Raw genomic sequence first — 24,531 nt, 5'->3', positions numbered from 1 at the left:
CAAATCAGCTGATTTGAGAATACGCGTTCACTACTAGACCGACCCAGTGGTTTGACTGATCAATCGTTATTGTATTCATATCTCATAAAACATAAGAACTGACAAATGTTTTCCTCATCTGTTAATTCATCAAATTGCATACCAAAAAATTCACTTGAACTCACTTACTGAATTATCTGATCGCGAAAATCGACAGCCATGTCATCGCTTCGCTTTGATACTATGTCGTTGAACGCGAATTTTTTTTCAATTATTTTGCTTTATCCACGCCCATTAAAACAATAAAAAAACACATTAAAATCGTGATACAAAATTTCTTTTATCATTGAAAAACATTTGACGTCAACCTTAGGAAAAATTGCAGCTGTTTAATATTTTTCACAGCTAGTTTCAAAAGTTGTCTACAGTATTTCTTAAATAACTATTCAACGGTGAAAAAAGGGAATGTACTGTTACTTAAAAATTACCTAATTTGTTGCGATGTACTTTCACTTTTGAAACTAGTTGTGAAAAATATTAAACGACTGCAATTTTTTGTTAAGGTTGTTAATGAAGTTGCTTACGTCAAAATTTTATAATTTATTTATGTCGTGGTACAACCGTACCCTTTCCATTGAAATCTTATGAGTTGCCTCCCCATGGAGCCCCCCCCCCCCGGAGGGTTTAAGATGTGATGTGATGGTCTGATACTGAAAAAAAAAAAACATTTTAAGTAAAAATCATTTATAAAAATGTTGTTTTTCTACGTTCAATTATCGATAAGATATTTAAAGATTTCGAGACTAACTATGCCTCATATATGCGTAATAATATAGGATAGGTATATTCTACGTCACAAACTATTTATTTTTCAGAAGGGTTAGGCTCTATACTATTTTATTTATAACTAAACTCTTACACAATAATCTAGGTATAGACAGCTTTGGAACGGAAATGTATAACAGTAATATTAATATAGTACAAACAAAGGTTTCCTTGTACTTGACGTCACACATTTCCGGTTTATTTGGATGACCCCTATTTGATAAATACTTCGTACCTGGAATCCGACAAACAGGTTAGTTTTTTCTCATATAGTTAGTTTTTGTTAAAAATAGTAACATTTTACTCGCTCGTATTTTTGAATCCAGCCGTCCGTAAATTATAGTTTTTATAGTCTCATATGAGATTCCGTCAGATTTTAGAGGACCCCCCCTTCACTACCGACTAAACAACACTTTTTTACATTTTTCAAATTTTTTTTCTTTAATTGTCCAAATGTTTTCTAATTACGTAAATAACACACAAATATTTCTATTTTTTAACTTGTTATAGCAAAAAAAAATTCTATAAATTAATTTTTTTCTAATAATTATTAAATATTATAATAGAAAAAGAATTTTTATAATTTTTTCCTATTTATTAAAATACAATAAAATAAGGGTAAAAATAAAATTGGCTCGAAAAGGATCTTTATTAAAAAAATATATAATTCCACATTTCATCTTTAAATCTAGAATTTTAGAAATTCTGCGAAATGTAAACACAAGTAACTATAAAAAATTTCCTAACATTTAATTTTGATTCGGCTTAAAAAAGAATTATAATATAAAAATAATTTCAGAGAATGTTTTTTATGCATAATTTTAATTTAAAATCAACTTCACTTTTTTAAAGTTAACTTGTTACGCTTATTTAATTACAATTTTTTATTTGGAAAAACCTATGAAAATGCTGTCGTTATAAGAATAAATCTTTTAATGGAATGGAATGCAAAGTTAGCGGGATTTTATAGATTCTCCCTTCGGATCGCAGAACCTGGACAAAGTCCCTTGCTGCTGGATGATTCAATCGGGCGTGTTTTTAAAAGGTTTATTTTAAGTGACGGGTCTAATTTTTCAAGTTTTGTCTTTGGTATTTAGTGTTTTAAGGACGAATTTAATTGCATTCCAATCCGTTGTTAAACCAGCGTTATCAAACCCATTTTGTGGGCCGACCGCGGAAGGCTAGGCTTATGAAACCTGTCCTCCCGACGTAATTCCCCTTCAGACCGTCCACTGAAGTCCTTTCGGTGCTAACGCTTCATAGGCTAGCAGTAATACGCCACAGCGGGGCACTAACTATATGGAGGGAGCAATGCACCCCCTTTTCCGGAGGAGTCGCAATTGCTGATTTATGTTAATTTAAATGTAAGTTTTAAAGGAAGGGTTGTGTAGAAGCTCTTCATCCACTTCTGTTATGGCTGCCTTTCAGGACGCATCTCTGCTGGGCTCTTTTCCGGACTCCAGTCCGTGATGTTGGGACGAGTAGAGGGTCTTCCTTCTTCTTCATCTTCTTCTTCCGATTACCTCTTCATTCTTCTTTGGCCTGGACTTTCCGAGAATTGGCAGTAACCGAAGTTACATACCGTTAACCTTAGTATTCCCGTGGCCCCGAAGAGCTGAACGGGGGAAAGTGCAGGTTTCTTCTTTCTTCCATGCTGTCAGTGGCTGCTGGGCTCGTTCCCTCATTCTTCTTTCTTGAAAGGAAAAGGAATAGGGAACTTACAAATTGGTGGTACCTATTCGCGATCGCGGTTTTGGGGCGGCGATCGCCTCTTCAGAAGCAAACAGAAGTTCTTTACTGTACATAATATTAATATCCAGACACACGTGTGTCCGAGAAGGGGTTGGGAATCTTTTAAAGAAACAGAAATGTGACAATTTTACATCAGGATAAAAATTACGCTTAAAAAATACGCTTATTAAATTTGAGAATCTGTTCGTATTTTTATAGATAAATCAATAAGAAACCACTAGTTGATGAACGCGTCTTCCCAAATCAGCTGATTTTGAAGTCGAGAGTTCCAGCGTTCAAGTCCTAATAAAGGCAGTTATTTTTACACGGATTTAAATAATAGAACGTGGATACCGGTGTTCTTTGGTGGTTGGGTTTTAATTAACCACACATCTCAGGAACGGTCGAACTGAGAATGTCCAGACTAGACTTCATTTACACTCATACGTATCATCCTTATTCATCCTCTGAAGTATTATCTGAACGGTAGTTACCGGAGGCTAAACAGGAAAAGAAAAAAAATTTCTGTTATCTAGTTCGATAGGTGTGGATATAGTTATTTTTTAAGACTGACGTTACTATTATTTTTATTTAAGATTTCATATCCATTAATTTAAACATAAAGATACGTTTATAAAGTCAATTTTCTAAAGGTCTACATGATCATACTTACGGTAATCAGATAACGATCTGAAAGTCAATTTTTCAATCTTGAAAAATCGTGACATTTTGAGAGAGTCCCAAAAAATAACTTTATACTTTAAACGGAAATATATTTCCGAATAATATGTATTTAATAACGAAAACAAGTTTAGAGTTTTATTAAGGTGTCTGAAAGCTGTGTTTTATTCCTATTGTGGTACACATTTGCCGTCTGGTTCCGTGAAGATGCTCTTTCAATAGAAAATTAATTAATTGTAATACATTATGACATGAAAATTAATGAGGTTAAGCGATAGTAAGAGAAAGAAGAATTAAAAAAAAACAAAAAAAAACAGTGCAGATATTAATAGAAAGTAAAAACGGTAAAAACTACAATAATATGAAATTTGATTGTTAAATACAGAAATTAAACAGTTAAACACGACGTATAAGAAGCTTTATTGTTTGTCAGGCAGGAAGTCACAGTTGTCTCTGTCCAGCAAACTTTGAATATACAAGATGATTCTAAAACCTATTTTAGATACGGTATAAAGGTATGGAATTCGACGAGCAAGAGTAACATTGTGATAAGACAAGTTTCCAGAATAAGCCGGCGAAATCCGTTGCAGAGGCACCGTGGTTCGTACGAACGAAGGAATTCACGATTACCTAAAATTAACATAAGTTCGCGAAGCGGTCCAACGGATTCAAAATATAGTCAGCGGTTAGGTAATTACGTGAACTTTCTAGCAGTTAATTTCCTAATCAAGGAAACAAAGTAACCGCTCGGGCGGGCATGAAACTAGAGTGAGAGAGGAGGTGGGATTAATCAACAACGGGGCGTTGGACCTACTGCATAATCAAACAGGTTGCACCACGGATTGACCGCAAATTTGGCCGACTCAATTTCTGGCTAACCCAGTTCTTAACGGGGCACGGGGTCTTCCGGTCATATCTTTTCGAGTGTAGGAGGGTGCATTACGAGTGCCTGTACTGAGGAGAGTATGACTCCCGTGAACATGTTGTGTTCAGGCGTGACGGTAAACGGTTGAAAGAGGCATCTACGAATAAATAGCTGGACCCCTCGATGTAGTAGACACGTTTGTACCGAATCCAGATTTAGGGCTGTGTCAAAATATATAACAACGATACTACCGCACAAGGAAGGGCCGATGAGATGGCGAGGGGGTAATGGACAGCCTCCTGTGGCCGGGACGATGAAGATGAGACACAAGGACTCCGTCGTCCTCGAGCTACCTGTTAGAGGCAGGTAACTGTTATGACCAAGACCCGGATGGATCTTGGTTAGGTTGAGTTGGCGACGACACCTCTTGGAGCTGCGTTATGCTTAACTGCCGATCCGGTTTCAGGAGGGGTGTATATAAAACCAAAGAAAAAAATCTCCTAACAGCGAGGATGTCCAGCGACTTAAACGCCTATATGTGCTGAACTTGGGGGAATCTGGTATCTATATATACGTTTTATTGAGAGTGTTCGTCGAAAACCCCTCATGATGTTCTTTTTGTTATACGATTTACCTGCGGTTTCCTTCCAAGATCCCATTAGAAATAAACGAATTTCAGGGGGAAAATACAGTAATACGAGACCATTCGAAAGTCTTTATTGGTTTAATGAGGAATATTAATTATTCAATTTTAAGTTCGTCGGCAAAAGTACAAAGTAACAAGTCAAATTATCGTTTAGTAAATGAGTTATATGTAAAATGAAAGAAAATCTGAACTAATATATTTTATTTCGACGAACGGTTTTTTCATAGTGAGTCTTTTCGTTCTTTAGAACCCATTTTTTCTTTTATTTTATAAATAAGTATTCGTAATTAACGGTTTTCTGTTTATTTATCTTTGGATTTGTATTTATTCTAATTATTACCTTTATAACTACTACTGATGAAGATTACTTAAAAATTGAAATGGGCATATATTTTTTTGTCATTAACCGTTATTTTGCTTTTCTATTTTTATTTTAATAACCGTTCAGCTTACCGTTTCTTTGTACATAGGGTCGTATATTAATTAGGATGACTTAATGCGTAATAGGTATGATAAAATATAAACTAGATATCATAATACCTACAGTATTAAAATTACAAAATAAAAATTAAAAGGAAAATTACTTTATAAATTACACTTAATTATCTTTTTCTTTTTTTTTTATTAATATTTTGCTTTCCTTTTCAACGATTTTATCTTTGTTATTTCGTATTATATTACATAATTATTTTTTAATTGCAATAATTATTTTCGTTAATTTAATTTTTTAATAAATTATAAAATAAAATCATAAGTAGTCGACTTTAAAGTTATACCGTAGTCGACTGTTATAAATTTACCAGAACTAAAACGGGAATCGAGCCTGTGATCTTCAGTATACCAAACACTGTATCGACATATGCCAACGAAGCCGATCGTAAAATATTAATTTCTTTTCCAATTTTACATAAATTTTTAAAAAGTTAATATTTACGGAAAATTTTACATAGAAAATGTCATTTTACCGAACTGTAAATCTGATTGATTATTTTTATTAAAACCTTAAAAAAATTATGAACAGATTTTTAATATTTTTTTGTCCAAATCGATAATAGGAAAATCCAAAATACTACTTTGCCCAATGATCTTTTAAAATTCATATCATAGGAATATCAAATTATCTATTTGATACTTATTTCTCATAAAAAAGTATTTCTATTTATACAAATCGCATTATTTCTTGTCGTAGAAGTCGATTTGCTTCATAATATAAAAAAAAAACATTGTGATGAAAGATCATTTAAATAAAATTTTTAACTAAATTACAGTTAAAATCTATATTTAATTTTCTAAGCATTTGGCACCATTGGTTTTTTTAGGTCTTCAGTCATTTGACTGGTTTGATGCAGCTCTCCAAGATTCCTTATTTAGTCTTAGTCGTTTCATTTCAGTATACCCTCTACATCCTACATCCCTAACAATATGTTTTACATATTCCAAACGTGGCCTGCCTACACAATTTTTTCCTTCTACCTGTCCTTCCAATATTAAAGCGACTATTCCAGGATGCCTTAATATGTGGCCTATAAGTCCGTCTCTTCTTTTAACTATATTTTTCCAAATGCTTTTTTCTTCATCTATTTGTCGCAATACCTCTTCATTTGTCACTTTATCCACCGTTGGTATTAATATAATTTATATAAAATAATATTTCCACTTATAAACAATTTTAATTTTAAGTATCCGAGCGCTTTCGGAGTTACTTCTCCATCATCAGGAATTATTTGAAATTATTAATTTAAATTAATATTCATGTATATCAATTTGTTATCATCTTTTTATGTGTAATTAAATTGGAGTTAAAATTTTTACGTTCAGTCGACTGAAAATTAATAAAATAACTTATACGTCATGACGGACATGTTACATTTTTATTAAAGTATGACTTATTTTATTAATCGACAATTGATTATTATGAACGTAACAATTTAAGTTAAATTTAATTATACATAAAAAAATTATATATTGAATATTAGATTAATAACTTGAAATAATCCCTGATGACGGAGAAGTGATTCCGAAAGCGCTCGGATACTTACATTAAAAATTGTTGGTAAGTGGAAATATTACTTATACAAAATCTATATCTATACTGTTATATGTAAAGAGGAAGAGGGTTTTTGTTTGTTCGGGATAAACAAAAAAAAACTACTCGATTAATCGCAAACAAATCTTTACTCGTGTTTCTTGGGATAACTGAGAAAGTTTTTAGATATATTTCATTTCCAAAAATATCGAAGAACTAACCGATCGATTGGTTTTAAAATTTTCAGAATACGTTCGTATTATACTACGGAAGGTTTTAAGTCACAGACCGAGGCTCTAACTTCCTTGAAGGTTAAAATATTAAAAATATTCATTAGTTCTTGTAAATTAAAGATTTTCATTAAGGAAAAAATAAATTAATCCTTTTACTTTATTGTTTTATTTCTGCCTCCACGGCAAAGAAATAAGTTATTGAATTTTTTTGTTAACAAAGGTGTGTGTAATTACCGTTCTGTCTTTTTTTAACTTTTCTTTTTCAGATTTCTATGAAGCCTGAATACTTTAATTTGTTATTTATCAGTATTATTCTCTCGATCATGAATATAACGAACAGTGCGGGGGTCCGGGGAGCGAAGACTCTGGGCAGACGGGAACGGCGGCCAAAACGAGCTCTACGGGTAGGCCCCGTGGTCCCGGGAGGCCCAGAGGAACCCCTGAGTGGGCTTCGGGGTTCGCGTAGGCCCTGCAGGTCTAGGTTCTGGCTAGACGCGCCGGCTATTTTTTTCATATAGTTTTAAATTTTGAAATAAAATTTTTTGTAACTAGATAAGATTTTTATACTTGTTTAGATTTTGTCGATCTAATTTTTCAATTTTTTTCATAATATTTTTCTTCAAGACAATAAAGGATAAGTAATTAAAAATAAATCTTTTAAAATTATTTTTCAACTTGAATTTACGCCCGAATGTATAGTACACAAAGTATTTTAAATATCGTTGTTGTATAAAAGACTTTTATACAACACTTTTAAAGTGTTTTCATGTGATTTTTTATTAAAATCACAATTATTTTCACAGGATTGATTATTTAACAAGAAATAAAAAGTTATGAAATCAGTAGATATTATCTACAATAATTTTTATAAGAAAATATCCCATCGGTATCTTACCTTCTGGGCAGAATTCCATTCTAGTAGTTATAAAAGCTTTAACATGAATAACGTTACAAAGAAGAGTTTTCTTTGTTTTAAAATAAATTTAAAAACGAAACGAACAAAATGAGTTAACCAAAAAGTAATCGGGGAAAAGGTAAGATCACCTCGAATTTTTCCTTACATTATGAAGCAAGTCATTAAACTTTCGACTAATTAGAAAAGGTATAGGCCTATGTTAATGTAATGTATAACCAACCGTAAGATGCGGTTAGCCTTTATTATTCGATTGTGGGACGTCACTCGGTCAATAAATGATGAATACATACGTATTTCCTTCCGATTTCAATATCTATCTATTCCATGTATTTTTGTATTCATCTAAATTTTATACATGTATATTTAACATTCAGTTCTATTTCGTTCACATCGCAGATCTTATCGAAAATAGGATACCGTTCTCTTATAATTTCATTCTTATCTACAAGTATCGGTAAGTTTTCTTATAATTTTTTTACGTAATTCTATTGAAGAATTTTTAGCAAAATAATTATTATCTAGAAAGAATAATCTTTAACCTTTATCAGGAAATTTAAATAATTATTTTAATCGAACAATCTTAATAATTCAACTGTTTTTACAGCTTTTTAAAAGTTTTATTTATTTTTTAAGTGTTATTTAACTCAAATAATTACAATCATATAAAGTTTTGCAAGCTATTTTTTTCTATTGATTATCTATCCGTATTTTCTTAAATTTAAAGCACAATTATGTCTTTCAGGAATGAGTAAAAAAAAAAATCGTGCGATGATAAGGAGCAAAATTAATTCCAATCGTATAAGCGTAATGAATCACAAAATTTAATTAAAAGTTATACTTTTCGAAATAAGTTTACGTAACTTAAATGAGATGCACTTTTTTAAAAATTTATTAATAAGTAAACATTACATTTAATTTAAATGTTATATAATTTCGGTGCAATTTCAATTAAAATAGTTTTTTCTTTTTTGGTTAATTGTAGTACTCAAATTAACAATATTCCAATTTTTAAATTGAAACCAACGAAATAGGTTATTTAATAAAAATATTATACTTTAAATTAGGATTACATAATTAATTTATACAGCTGTAAATTTACAAAATCAATTAGTAAAATAAAAAAAAAGAAGAAATTAATCCTACATAAAACTATTAATATATATGTTACGGTAAATTTGATTAATCCATTGATTATGCATAAATACCGGTGAATCTGATTAACTGCCAATGTAATTTGTATATTTAACGTTAATTAGACGTGGTAGACATAACCTACGCTCGCTTCGCTTGCTAAAATCGTCTAATTAACACTAATGTTTTGATTATTTAAATAATAAATTCTATATTACTGTTTACAGTCGAGTTGTTATTTTAACGTATAAAAGGACCGGTAGATTTAATAGATTGTTATATATTAATTAAATTCTTTAGCATTAGAGGCGATTAATCATATTCATCGGTAATTATCTACAATCAACGGATTAATCAAATTTACCATAATATATATATATTTTTTTTATAGAAAAACTATGTAGTTGATTTCGAAACCGAAAATTAAACTTTTACTCAACTATGATTTTATAGTTTTTTATATATATGTAGTCCCCCCCCCCCACGGAGCCGGACACGGAATTAAGCAAAAACTCAACTCCGGAGGGTGCGCCTTCGCCTTAACCTACGCGGAAGGACGCAAGGCCCCGCCCAGATAGGCTGGTCTCGATCTTTTTCCATGCCATGACTCAAATGAGGAGTTCCCAAAAGCGAACTTTCCACCGGAACTCCGGTCTCGACGCTTCGCCTCTAGTAGGGAATCCCCAAAGGGATCCCCCACCGGGACTCTTACATTACCCCGATGGCATCTCAAAGAAGTTTTCACCCAATCATTGAAGCCTTCCACCCCTCCCGGGTGAAGCTGTCCCTCAAAGACACCGTGACGTTAATGTGAAAACACAACTCCTGCCACAGATGGAGGACCGTCTTGCATCTTCGACCTCCGAACGTATGACCGTACAACTTGCAGGATGTACATAGAAGCTCCTGCTTACAATCTTTACATATATGGCCGGCCTTACCGCACGTAAAACAATGTCAACTTCTGTTTGCGCCATTACAGAACTTGGCCCTGTGGCCTGGACTCCAGCATTTAAAGCAGAGTTCGTCGGAGGCTCGCCGCATCACCCGATAGGCCACCACCCGATGCGAACACGCCCATCAGACGGCATTTTGTCTGCAAGGATGGACGGCAAAGCTAATGTCACTACTTGCGTCGAGCCGTAAGCCGACCGCATTGATAAAACATCTATAGTGACCGACTCACAAGTTATTTTATGAATCTCCCTGAGAAATTCACTCTGCGTCATGAGAACATCCACGTCCTTGTTAAGGACGCGGTAGGACCCTCCACTTTTTCGGCGATATCTCTGCTAAACTATTCGGCAGCACCACCATCGGCTCGCAACCGGCGGTGAAGATCCTCCCTCTAGACCTTCCATACGGAGAGGATCGGTTTCACCCGGCGACACTGCACCCTTCACGGAGTGGAGGAGATCGGCGTAGGACCTTCCCTCCGCCTTGACCACCACCGTGGTGGCTCCGCCGGTCGCTTCTTGCTTTGTGGCATCGATGTTGACGACGTACGCAAAAAATGAACAAAATGCCGCTTCCCTACTCGCCTTCTCGTATACTCAGCGGTGCGCCTTAAAATCTGCCGTCTAGGCGGCCCGTAGAAACATACCGGTCGACTCTGTCGATTATTCAGCACTTGGAGAACTGATCTGCAGGTGATAGTAGCTATTCCACGATCCCCAACCGTCAAGTCGATTACTAAACCGTAATCCGTCCTTCTAAGATCTATCTTACACGCATCATTCCCGCTAGATAGATCGCGGGTAGTCGATCTCTCAACAAGAACCAACATAAACAAGTGGCGAAACGAAACGAATTTGACGATGCATAACATCTCAGAATAGCTGATATATTCAGTCGCTTTATCCAGCACCGTCTTATCCAGCAGGTTAACCGCGAACCGGTTTATATGTTAGTTCAGTCTCATTTTGTTTTGTACCGAATCGCCGTATCTCCTCTCGAACGATTGGCAAACCTACATAATCGAGTATTTCAGTGTTTTTCGCAAACCACGGTGTTTCTGTTATATTTATCAATCGTTTTTTCTGAAACCGCTGTACGATTTTGATGTTACTCTCACTTATCGTAACCCACAGTTGGAAATATTAATTTTAAAAACACAAAATTTTTACCAGATTTTCAAATTTGTCGTATTCAATCGGTAAATAATTGATTTAGATAATTTTTTTATAAAAAACGTGTTAATTAGCTTATTTAACTATTAAATATTTTTCTTTCTTTTTTTAAAAATGATCAAAAATTAATTTTTAATTTCTTTAAACAAAATTATTTCAATAAATTATGAAAAAAATTTTCGAAAAATTGATTTTTTTTTTAAATTTTTATCTCTGAAATGACCTTATAAAAAAACCATAAAAATTAAGTTTTTTTATTTGTTACTTTTTAAACGATTTCATTTTTTTAATGGTAGATGGATTATTACATTTTATGATCGAAACGTAATATAGGGCGTATAGAAACTTCATAGTTTTGTTTTAGATTTCAATTAAAAGCTAATAAAAATTCTTTCATCATTTATATGAAATATCTTTCAATAGGACTTAAGTTTTGGTTAAATTAAAATTTTTTTTCAATCATTTGACCGGTTTGATGCAGCTCTCCAAGATTCCCTATCTAGTGCAAGTCGTTTCATTTCGGTATACCCCCTACATCCCATATCCCTAACAATTTTTTTTACATATTCCAAATATTGCCTGCCTACACATTTTTCCCTTCTACCTGACCCTCTAATATAAAAGCGACTATTCCAGGATGCCTTAGTATGTGGCCTATAAGTCTGTCTCTTCTTTTATCTATATTTTTCCAAATGCTTCTTTCTTCATCGATTTGCTGCAACACCTCCTTTTCATTGAAATAAATACTTATATTTAATAAATTTAAATAATACTTTGCAAAATTTTTGGCTTTTGTAAAATTAGCTTTCCTAAAAACAATCTATATCGGTCAAATTTTAAAAAAAATTAAGTTTTGAAATTTTATTGGAATGTGTTTTTTAGGGTGTACTAATTTAACACTACAAAAAATTATAATTATATTTACGTTAATTTTGTATAAAACTTAGATATACAAATATTTTAAAAAATGATGAATTAAGTTTTTTTTTTAAATTTAAGTATATTTTAAAAATAAATATAATTAAAAAAATTCACACCTTTATTCAAATTGCGAAAAACATTTATTTTTTGTTGTTGTTAATTAATTAAAAGAAAAAAAAACCAATGCGGTCTGTCATCGTCCTGTATCACCACATACGTACAGTTAACTCGTGTAGCCGAACCTATAATTAGCAATATCGAAAAATCACTTGAACGACAAATAAATTGTGGTTTTAAATATTGAAAAACCACAAAGATTTTCTAATTATAACTGAAATTATAAAAATGTTATTTACGGTACGTAAAAATTATTAAAAGGAATGAAAAAATAAAAGTAACTTATCTCACACCAGTATCATAAAAGAAAAATTGAAATTTGAAAAAAATATTTTTATGGAATTAATCTTGACTTTTTCAATGGAAATAATCCAAAAACGGGAGGGTTTAACAAGTTTTTAAGCTCTTTAAAATTAAATCTGCGCCGTATGAACGCTCTTAGTACAAGAATATTATGGACAATCGAAACCTACCGATACATGAAGACATTAAGGATGCGAATTGTGGTCACCTTCGATCTAGAACGCCACCTACCAAAAGAGCGATTGCTGCTACAGAGGAAGGATTTAACCTAACTGATGCCTGGCTTCAAGAATGGACCACAAAGCAGAATAACCAAATCCTATGTATTACTCAAAAGCCTCCGGGTTTTGACTTGTCACGTAAGACATGGTCAACGTTAAACAGAATACGAACTCAGCACGGTAGGAGCGCCTATTTCCTTTATACATGGGGTAAAACACCGACGCCCCTTTGCGAGTGTGGTGACAATCAAACTGTTAAACACATCACAGTTTATGGCACTAAGACAGTTTATGAAGGGACTCCCGAAGATTTCCTGATGGCGACTCTAGAATCAATAGCTTATATTAATTTGTTTGTAATTTTTGACTGTAATTGGTGTTGTCTTGGTGCCATACGCTAAATAAATAAATTAAATGGTTGGTGTAATCCAGAAGGATTATTTTTTTCTATGTGTAATATTTTTTCCAATTCGTTTTTATATTTTATGAACGGTTAAAAATTCCGGATATAACTTAGAGAGATCAATTACAGGCTTATCTTGCAGCTATAGAATAGTAAACTTAATCTAAAAAATCAGTACGCAGAATGAGAAAGGGGGAATCTATCTCAAAAGAAGAACGCAAGATTGAGACAAACAACCTAACTCGAGGTGAGCCCAAAGCTTACTCCAGACAGCCGTCGCTACTCTACATCACTTGTATTTTTAACCATAACGGTAACAAAAAATTACTGATTAACTATTTTTATTACTTTAAATATATCGTACTAAAAAAATGCTTTTTTTCCTCCGAAAGTCAAATACACAGCTAGGAAATGGAAACAAATTAAACAGAAACCACCTCACTCATTCTTGGAATTGAGTGAAACGTGAAGATATCAATTGAACTAATTATAAATCGCTCGCTCGTGTGATCATTAGAGTTTTTTTCTTTCTGAGAAAAAAATTATGATGAATTTCTTTTTAATTAATTTATTACGTTTATATAAATAAAAATACTGCAGAACTACCCGGCTATGGTGCGAGCAGTAATTTTTTTTTTTGTCTTCAGTCATTTGACTGGTTTGATGCAGCTCTCCAAGATTCCCTATCTAGTGCTAGTCGTTTCATTTCAGTATACCCTCTACATCCTACATCCCCAACAATTTGTTTTACATACTCCAAACGTGACCTGCCTACACAATTTTTCCCTTCTACCTGTCCTTCCAATATTAAAGCGACTATTCCAGGATGCCTTAGTATGTGGCCTATAAGTCTGTCTCTTCTTTTAACTATAGTTTTCCAAATGCTTCTTTTTTCATTTATTTGCCGCAATACCTCTTCATTTGTCACTTTATCCACCCGTCTGATTTTTAACATTCTCCTATAGCACCGCATTTCAAAAGCTTCTAATCTTTTCTTCTCAGATACTCTGATCGTCCAAGTTTCACTTCCATATAAAGCGACACTCCAAACATACACTTTCAAAAATCTTTTCCTGAGATTTAAATTAATTTTTGATGTAAACAAATTATATTTCTTACTGAAGGCTCGTTTAGCTTGTGCTATTCGGCATTTTATATCGCTCCTGCTTCGTCCATCTTTAGTAATTTTACTTCCCAAATAACAAAATTCTTCTACCTCCATAATCTTTTCTCCTCCTATTTTCACATTCATTGTTTCTTCTAAATCCTTTTTACTCTCGGCTAGAATTACTATATCATCAGCAAATCGTAGCATCTTTATCTTTTCACCTTGTACTGTTACTCCGAATCTAAATTGTTCTTTAACATCATTAACTGCTAGTTCCATGTAAAGATTAAAAAGTAACGGAGATAGGGAACATCCTTGTCGGACTCCCTTTCTCATTACGGCTTCTTTCTTATGTTCTTCAATTGTTATTGTTGCTGTTTGGTTCCTGTACATGCTAGCAATTGTTCTTCTATCTCTGTATTTGAACCCTAATTTTTTTAAAATGCTGAACATTTTAGCAAGCAGTAATGGTTTAGTTTTTTCTATGATTTCTTACGAAAACAGCTCTAGCTTCTTAAATGATCTAAAACGGCAGGACGGCGTTTCTTACCGTTATCTAGTGCGGACTTTACTAGTTTTGGCATCGAGCCCAGGTTAACTGAGATATTCGTTGTTAGGATAGGAATGGGTGCGTGAAGAACTCTTAGATGAAGCTGTGGTGTTAGAGGGTATAGGCATTGATTTCATTCCCGAAAGCGAACGACAGCAAAGAGAGATAGTTTATGTTTTCATTAGAAGTTTATTAAATTTGTGAATCTGTTTTTTGATTTTTAAGTAAATCAAGAGTAAATGAATGTAAAATTGAGTAAATTGAATTATAGGACAAAATTGTGGTTGTTCCGATCAACACTTGTTTTGTTGGTATGAGGATAGTATTTTTGGTATTTACTCGGTCAAGTAATAATCTGAGTGCATAGTCTAATTGAAATTAGATATAAAAAAAACTTCAGTGTTAGAGGAAGTCGTGAGGATCGTGCTTCCGCGAATCGGTTAATTTTATATTTCAGGGTTGTAAGTTATGGAAGGTAATCGTGGTTAAAAGAGGCCATACGAAGGCGATAGCAGGTTGTGTAAATACACCGATGGAACTATATGTCGAAGAATTTGCATAGATGGCGTTCTGATAGAGGCCAAACTGATGACTGTTATGTTATCAAGTTTTATAGAATATTAAAGATGACCTCCGGTAAAGCCCATCAGAGCTAGGAACGGAGATGTTGGTGTGGCGACCGGGATCGTCGCAAGGTGGGTGTCTTCCCCAACGGCTTTCAGGATGCTATCTAGTGCTGCTGGATCCAGACATTAAATTTTTCGTATGTAATAGGATAACATTGTTAAAGCGTCTTAAAAAATAAAAAGTTTGTCTGAACGTAACCGATGATGATGATAAAGAGTGTTAGTATCGAAGAGACCTTGTCAATGCAATAATAAGTAAACGGGAGGGACTGCCTGTATAGTAGTCAAGGTTTTTTTTTGTTTTTTATTTGCTTGAAGATATCGCTACATAAGCATGAAGATTGTGCGAAGGAATTGGAAGTTAAATTCTGTAGTGTATGCAAAATGCCTTGTCTGATCGAGATTCGAGGATCTAAATCGGATTTTTCGATTGTGTAATCACGAATCACGGTAGCATCTCGGTCTTTCATCCGGAGATCCCGGGTTCGAATCCCGGCCAAGAAACCGTTTGTTGCCCCATAAATGTGGAAAGCCGCGGTGATTCGAGGAGCCTTTGACAACTCTACCGAGCGACCCAAATGGGGTTTTCGCGGACTGCAAGAAGACCACGTGACAACACTGAACTGAACTGCCTAAGTTAATTGAACGATCAACGTTCAATTGTGACATCACCGGACACACGCTTCCTCCAATCCCGTTCAGGCATGGCATTTTTCATAAGCTACAAAATTCAATTTTCATATCATATACAGAAGCATCTAGATTATATGTGGCGATATCATCAAGCCAAAAAATAAAAAAACAAATTAGTCTTTTCTTAAATCACCGAAAACATCATTCACATCTACGTGTTTTTGATAAGGATGCACTCCGTATTATTTATTTCACTACAAACGTCTTCGCAAAAGTAATGTATTTTCCGATTAAAACGACTACTCGACTTTCTTATCCGATGATTCGCTGAGGTGTGATGAGATATCGCCGCTACAGCTACTCTTATTATAATTAGCACCTCGCTCTAACTTTCTCTCTTTTTACCGCTTACCGCTGGCATCGTAAAAAAGGTCTAATTTCAAACCAAGGTAGATTTCAAAAGCTACTAATTTTAACTAAACTAAACCTTTTTCCGTATTTATTTGTAACAATTTTTTAAATTTATATTTTCTAAATAGAAATGGAAAGGAATATTTTTCAAATAAAAAAATAAATACGAATCTTTTACAGAGAAGAAAACACACATAGAAATTCAGATGATATTCCAGTTGTTTATAATAGAAAGAAACAGAGCTATTGCATCGACTGTTTTTTAATTAAAAAAGCATGGAATATTCGAATTCGTATACTCGAATAAACGTATTCGTATATTCAAATATTCGATACGTATACACGTGTCAATCGATCATCGACTTGGATCTTCCATTCTGGGTAAAATAATCGATTCGAGGGTTTGTAAAAGAAATGAACAGCTCCTACCGGAAGAAGCGATTTGAATTACCTTCTGGGAGGAAAGGATTTATCTTATAGTACGGTTTCTTTGAGTTGTTATTCCTTTATTTTTCACCATTTTCCTTATTTTTTATCCTTTTTCTAATATTCTAGATTCTCTTGGTTTAATCCTGCTAGTTTTGTGCTGAGAATTCAACCGATGTATTCTTAGCGAGATCTGACGGAAGAGGAGTTGCCTGTAGTTTTGATCAGCACTCATTGCTTCCGACAGTGCAGCTGCACAATAAGTTTAAGGTCAGAAAGGTCAAGGAAAATCTTTAAATAGGAAGCGAATGAATGTTTAAATAATATACGGGTATTTTAGTTTTGTGCAAGTTGATTACAAAATGCGATATTTATTTTGAATTTATAATTTTTGTTTTTCAAGGAAGAAATTATGGAAGGGAATCAACATTCACCGGGTGTAATTAGAGGTAATCAAGGCAACAACTTAAGCGGTCAAATAATTAGAACGATAACAACATCTGGTCATATAACTACGTCTGGTCCCGTGCATCATCATGATTCATCTCCATCACCCCATGAAGATAGGTAAGAATGAATTTAATTTTTATTTTTTATTATATGATTACTTTTATTTAATTAATACAATTAAATTTAAATAAATTTTAAAATGTATTTTAATTTGATGAAGTTGTTTTTGTTATACTTTAAATAACAAATTTCTAACTTTCGCTGTAATTCACGTACTCAGTAAAAACTATATTTAAAAAAGCCTTCAAAAGAAAGCAGACAAAATTTGTTCTGTTTTGAGGGCTAAAGACTATGAAAGTATGAATTCAAATGTAATTCCGATGTACATATTAAATTTCAATAAAATCATCTTACGCGCGAAACAATACGTACAAAATAATATTCTATCTAGGAGTGGAGAATGGCTTTCCTTCAAGAAAACTTGAGTCACAGACTCAAGATTTTACACACACTTTTACACAGACTGGAAGATTGATTGTAGATGCTTCTTTAGTCTCTAAGGAAAAGAATAATTTAATGAGCAGTGTTCCGATTCAATTTCAATTTAGAAAAATCAGGATGTTCTAAAGAATTTCCAATGAAATGTGTATCCGAGTCACGGAATGGGCTTAAAACAGTCCTTTAACTAGAATTTGTCTTACGGTTTGACTTTTTTCTAGACGATTAGACTGACTACTCTCAACATAATTCCTACTTCCTTATTATTGACCGGTATTTTCTGGATTTTTTTCTATAGATTTGAATCGATATCTTGTTAGGACCATGCAAAGAATTTGAGGACCTATGAGCCTCGTGGAGAGAAATGAACCCGTGGATTTTTCCTGTGATTTCATTTCTTGTTAATCACCTGAACAATACGCCTAACGATGAAGTGGCTATCATATAAAGCCGGGACTTAAATTTTATTTAAGATATAACACTTTTTTTTCATAGAGATTATCTCAAGTGGATAAAAAATAATTCTTAATTCATCGAAGATAGGACAGATACATCCATTTAATATATCAAAATATTTACCTATATCTTTTTTCTATGAATTTTTTTTAATGCAATAAGAAAGTTTTGCTGAAAAAATGTTGTTTTAGTAAGAAAATGTTTAAATTATTTAAATTTTAAATCGTTTCAAAGATTAAGGTAAACGTTTTCCTATAATTCTCATTATAATTATTCCATGAACCTTTTAGCTACATATAACAATAGTTAAACACGAACATTTTTAATTAAAATAAAATTATTTAAATATATCTAAATTATAAAAAAATACGTTTTCAAAGGATAGAAAAGAAATTGTATTTAAATACATGTAGGTTTTCGGAAATTGAAAAAAAAAGAATAGGTTTGTTTGCCCGCTCGGCCGTTTAAACGTTAATTCCTAAAAGAAATAACAATTTTTACATTGTATTATCGCATCAATACTTTAATCCAGCTTGAATTTGAGGTGAATCACCAAAAATTTAATAATTTTGAATTAAAAAAAAAAAAAATACAAATATGTATTGATTTAGCGAGAATGAATTGTGAAGGTCTGCTTACTAGAGAAAGTTTAATTATTTTAAGATTGATTGAGCTATCTTTTTGGATGAATAAATTTTGGATAGTATATTTAAATGTAGTGGCTCAAATAAAGACTGACTTAAGTTAAGAGTTTCCTTTGCTGTACCATGTTATCTTTTATTAAATTCTAACCGAATTGTTTTTTCATCTTTTAACACATACGCATAGCACAGGTTGGATCTCGAGGTGAACAGTATTAGATTTTTAAACATAACTAGCAAAATTGAATTTTTTTTTCAATTTATTTCACGTGTATTTAAGAAGTAATCCTGTTTTTTTTTTTGTATTTTAAGATACATTTTTATGTTGTAATGAAACTACTGATTAAATAAATCATACTATTCCAAGTATGGGACTTAAAATCAACTGATTACAGGGTCGGAGTGATAAACCCTTAATTTCCAAATAAAATCTTCTGAAGCAGAATAGAATCACTGATTTCGCGTAAAAAAAATAATAAACATAGCTTAGCGATGAATGTGAAATCAAACTGACAAAACACTAACAAAGAGTAATGTATCGTATTTTCTAACTCTGTGTGAATCAGCCTTGAAGGCGGACATTAAATTTATTTCAGGAAAAATAGATGAGGTGATCGGATAAATACAAACTGAGAGAACTTCTTAAATCCGTCGCATTTATTTACGAGGGTCTTCAATAATTAAGGAAACAAATTGTTCTAGAACTAAAACCGTTTATTTAATCAATGTGACCATTTTTTCACTTTTCAACATAAACCACCAACAACAATTATTTACTTCACCCATTTCTAAATCGGCTTATTTATGCCTCTGTAATCTTTGTCTTGATGTCGGATAGCACATTTTCTTTGATGTCACATCATTGCTATTAAACTTCTCTTTGAGTTGATCGATAGGGCCGAGTCAGGATTGTAGCTTGTATGAGTGGGGGTGAGGTAGTACTTCCTGGTGCGATTTGTTGATGATTTCTCGAGTTGACAGAGCTGTGTGAGGTGTAGCGTTATCGTTGCGCCGAGATAGGGGATTTTCCACCTTTACTGAAGCTTTACTTTGTAAGCATGTGACACATTAGTATGCGTTTATTGACCTCTCATCTTCTTTTTAAAAAATTTTCATCAAGATTTTCCCAACTGATGGTCTGGATCGGAATTTTTTTTAACAGTTAAATTCTTGTGCTTTCATTCTATGTTATATCTTTTTGATTCCGGTTGATAACGATGAATCCATCTCTTTATAACAAGTTAGAATACTGTGAAAAACATCACTTTTCTGTTTATACGGTTGTTTCAGTTTTATTCACATGTGAAGTCTACTTAATGTGATGTGCGAACTCTCTTTTACCGACACTTGTAATTTTTCAGCTCTAACTTCAACTGTATGAGTCAGTTTTCTTGGTGAGAGTGTCCACGCGAGTTTCAAGCGTTGTAGTTGAAACTTCAATAGAAGATCCAGAACGGTGCTCGTCTGTCATTGAAGTTCAACCGTCTTTAAAATATTCTTCCCGCTTGTAAAACTTTCTCCAGCAACATTAATTCATTTATCCCGTCTCTGAATCATCTTATTTTTGCCACAATAAAAAAACCTTTGTCGGAACCAATTTAGTACATTTTCTTTGACGTCATCATTGAGATTAAACTTCTCAATATGTAGCGCCTCTTTGAGTGGACCGACACAATTTCATACAACTTTTTCCGTTTCGTCATACAAAGGTAAAATTTAATCGGCTTTTCACCTTCGGGGAAAGCAAAAAACAGATCACTGCACGTTCTTCAACCGATTCGGGCAAATTTGAAAAAGTGTTTCCATCGTAAAATGAAATTTTACGGTTGTAAATGAAACAATTTTATTCAACGTACCGATCAACAGCCATCAAAGGATTACCAATTTCTATAAGTAACATAACACTCTTAACATCTGTTTTTCCTCCACAACTATCTGTGTCTTTAATTATTGAACGACCCTCGTATTATACAAGCACATATACTTGACATCGGGAGGTGATCGCTACGTATTGTTCTATCTCACTCCATTTTTTATGAATATTTAGTTTCCTACTCTCGCTTACAAAATCTGTGTGCATAAAATATATTACAGGTGATTCCAATTTGCACGGCAATCTCTCGGAAGATGATTCTACAGCTAAAAATAAGAAAAAAGGTTCATGTAAACATAGCTCAGAAAACGGTTCGTTAGCGAGTTTCGGCTCGCGAAACATTTAGCCCTGCTTTCTGCTCCGTCAGTGAAATTAAACCGTATAAAATTCTTGGCGTAAAAAATCTCGAGGTAAATTTGGTGGTTCCTTATGGATTTTGATCTAAAAAATTGAATAAAAGCGGTCTTAGATCGTTATCTCACAAACGGGGTAAAACACGAAAAGGTTTTGTCGGTAAATATATATTTAAAAAGTTTTAAATAATATAACTCTGTTAATTTACCAATAAATAAGTAAAAATTTTTAATTAACTTTGTAGAGTATTTAATTCTTAGAAAATTATGTATACAACATCTAATAAAATTAAACACAAATTCCAGAATTTCGACTTTAATTAGAAACAAAACAAAAGTGAATCGGCAAAGAGATACGATTTTAAACTTAACAATTTTCATCAATGTTTGAACAAAATAATATAAATGAAAACAAATAGAATGCTTATCAATAATAGGAAAGAATGACAGAAATATAAAAGAAATTATAACCGTTCGTCTAATTCACCGACGACAAGTATAACAGTAACGATAACGACGACAGAGGCACCTAGTGTATCATCACTGAACATCCAAATAAAGTCTATCGAACATTCACCGAAATTAGGATTAAACGATGATCTAAAAAGATAAAAATAATATACTTTTTGTTTTTTTAAAAATTATTACTTATCAAAATAGTTTACTTGATAAAGCTGCAAACATTTCTTTAAACCGGTAACATAAACTGGTCGCCGTTCTGTTCAATGGACAGTTCAGCTCAGCGAATGCGTGCTAGCCGGGTACGTCTAATAACATCGTTGTTATTCCTAATAAAACATAATAAGTTTCTGTTATACGACGTCTCAGTTCTTCTCGTGCCACAATACGAGCGGAATAGACTAACGACTTCATCCAACCGCATAGGAAAAAGTCCACCGGATTGAGATCGGAAAATCGAGGGGGCGACTATTTTGGATGTCCGTCTCGATCAATCAATCGCTTACTAACTGTGTTATTTAAATGATTCATCGCATCACGACAGTAGCGAGCAGGTGCGCCGTCACTGAAAAACCACATCTACAATTGGAATATATTCCAAGAGTTTCGTCAGATTTATTTGTAAAAAATGCCAGAACCGCACACCATTGAGCCTTGGCGGTAAGAAAAAAGGGCCTCTAAGATTATCATCAAGAAGATCGTACTATAAATTAAACGAAAATGTGGGTTGGAAACGACTTGTAGCAGTCTCATGCGGATTCTCTTCTGCTCAAGTGTGTTGCTATAATTTACAATAGCATTTCTTGTAAAAGAGGATTCATCAGTAATTAGAATATTACTGAGGAAATCAGGACGATGTTTACATTTTTTGAAAAACCATCGACAGAATTTCATCCGTTTAAACGTTTCGCTAGCCGAACTCGTTAACAAACCGTTTTTTGACCTAAGTTTATATGAACTTTTTTCTTATTTTCTTTAGCTATAGAATCATTTCCCGAGAGACTGCCGTGCAATTTTTAATTCTTCTGTATATGTTTTTTCGGTCGGTAAATAAATTTCTGCACTTTTACTACAAAACCGAGGCCATAAATATATTACAGTTAAGATAGCAGTTGGAGACCAGATTAATCCATTTCTTTTTTTTTTACGCTAAATATAATACATACATAAACACATATGTATATTTTTCTTATTTCAACAATCGCTTTCTGCTCGTTTAATGTCATCCGTTTTTTGAGATATTCTAATACAATTCCGAATGTTTTAATTTTATCATTCTCATAACTAATAAAAATGTTGTATATCGTTTATAGATCATCAAGAAACGGCGAGATATCACCGAACAGATCACCAACGAATGAATTTAACCGTACATCGACGGCTGGAGGAGGTGGAAATTATAATCATTCGACGAATTCACCGACGACAAGTATAACAGCAACGATAACAACAACAGAGGCACCTAGTGTGTCATCGCCGAACATTCAAATAAAATCGATCGAAGATTCACCGAAATTAGGATTAAAACAAGAAAACAGTCCTCAGTCTGTACAATATAATCAAGAATCCAATGAAGAAAACAATAATAATAAAATGAACAGAAAGTTTTCGACGCCGAACGATCAATCAGAAACATCCACTTTGGAATCTGTAAAGAAATTGGAGGAAGAACGTTACAACGAAGAATATCATGAAGTTACGTTATTCCAACAAAATCTTCCACCGATGCAAGGAATCCAAAGCAGGTAATTAATTATATAGCAATACATAGTTGACTGAAGTTTTGATTTAGCTGGAATAAAAAAATCGCCACATCTCGTTTAAAGTTGAGATGTGGGAATATTTAAAAGATTTAACTACTGCTGATAATTTAAAAAAAAAACTGGGTTAAGTTATACGACGGTCAAAATAATAGGGATGATCCCAAAGTAAAAAAAATCCTTTATTTGTCCAAAATGTACAAAAGCACTCAAACATTCATCATAGTGTGAAAAAAAAAATTGGAAAATTTTAATTACTCGTTTCTATCATGCGAACCAAGAGTGAGGGTGAGCTTTTCTATTTCCTTAGATCATTATTATTTCTACTATAAAATGGCAAAAAAATTAAAAACCTGACCTGTTTTCTTTAATTTGGAAAACGGGTTGAGGGAGTTAACAAAAAAAATTAAAATTACTATTAGTAGTTTAAAAAACATTTTTCAAGTGCATAGTTTTTTATAGATGAAGAACCTTTAAAAATTTCGGTTGAAGTATTAACCGAACTACACCCATCACGAGATGGTAGTGTGGGTAGTGTGTATGAAGCTGAACTGACCACTCCCGTATTCGATTTTCATAAAATTTATTAAAAATCAATGATCTTTCTATATACTAGTCACCGAATTAAAGTTAATGATTCACCCGTTCCAGAGACATTAAGCAAAATTGACGCCATCCACGTACATATAGCAGTATCTATAAAAATAATCCGAATAAATTTTGATTATCCGAACTCCTCTTTTCCAGACTTTCAATTAACCGAACCGCTTACAACTTATTAGTTTTTATTTTTACTAGCTCTTTTAATTGACTTTTTTTGCAATTTTTACAGCACAAAACATACGTAAATTTAGACCTGTATTAAGCTAATTATAAAGTTAATTTCTAAAAAAAAACTGATTAAAATTCATAAAATGACTAAGTATGACTTATCGTGTAACTGTAAGGTATAATGATCGTATAATGACACTAGTCAAAACATATGACATATTTACTGTATCCTTATATAAATTTTTACTTTCCCGTCTAGATAGCGGTATAGCTGTAGAAGGGAAAGTATTGTAATCGGTCCAAATTGGGCATAAGGGGTTTTCACCGGATTTTGACACCTAAGGAACTCCCAAAAAAACCGGGTTAAAAATTTCCGGATGTTACTGTTG

General features: G+C 33.1%; 1 protein-coding gene across 3 annotated transcripts in view; it reads left to right on the top strand.

Annotated features, from left to right (window-relative positions):
* LOC142333243 (uncharacterized) overlaps positions 1 to 24,531 on the top strand; it is a 76,050-nt gene that overhangs the window by 17,407 nt on the left and 34,112 nt on the right. For 2 of the 3 annotated variants that reach the window (XM_075380234.1, XM_075380233.1), the window contains exons 2-3: positions 17,285 to 17,448; positions 22,925 to 23,356. In XM_075380234.1, coding sequence (XP_075236349.1) covers positions 17,294 to 17,448; positions 22,925 to 23,356 — 587 coding nt within the window. In that variant the 5' untranslated portion in view covers positions 17,285 to 17,293. The remainder of the gene's footprint in view (positions 1 to 17,284; positions 17,449 to 22,924; positions 23,357 to 24,531) is intronic. The other variant, XM_075380235.1, reaches the window with a different exon arrangement.

This window comes from Lycorma delicatula, chromosome 12, assembly GCF_047948215.1.
Source record: "Lycorma delicatula isolate Av1 chromosome 12, ASM4794821v1, whole genome shotgun sequence".
NCBI classification, from domain to species: Eukaryota; Metazoa; Arthropoda; class Insecta; order Hemiptera; family Fulgoridae; genus Lycorma; species Lycorma delicatula.
The sequence above is the reverse complement of the archived record's forward strand: the minus strand, read 5'-3'. Positions and strand labels throughout refer to the sequence as shown.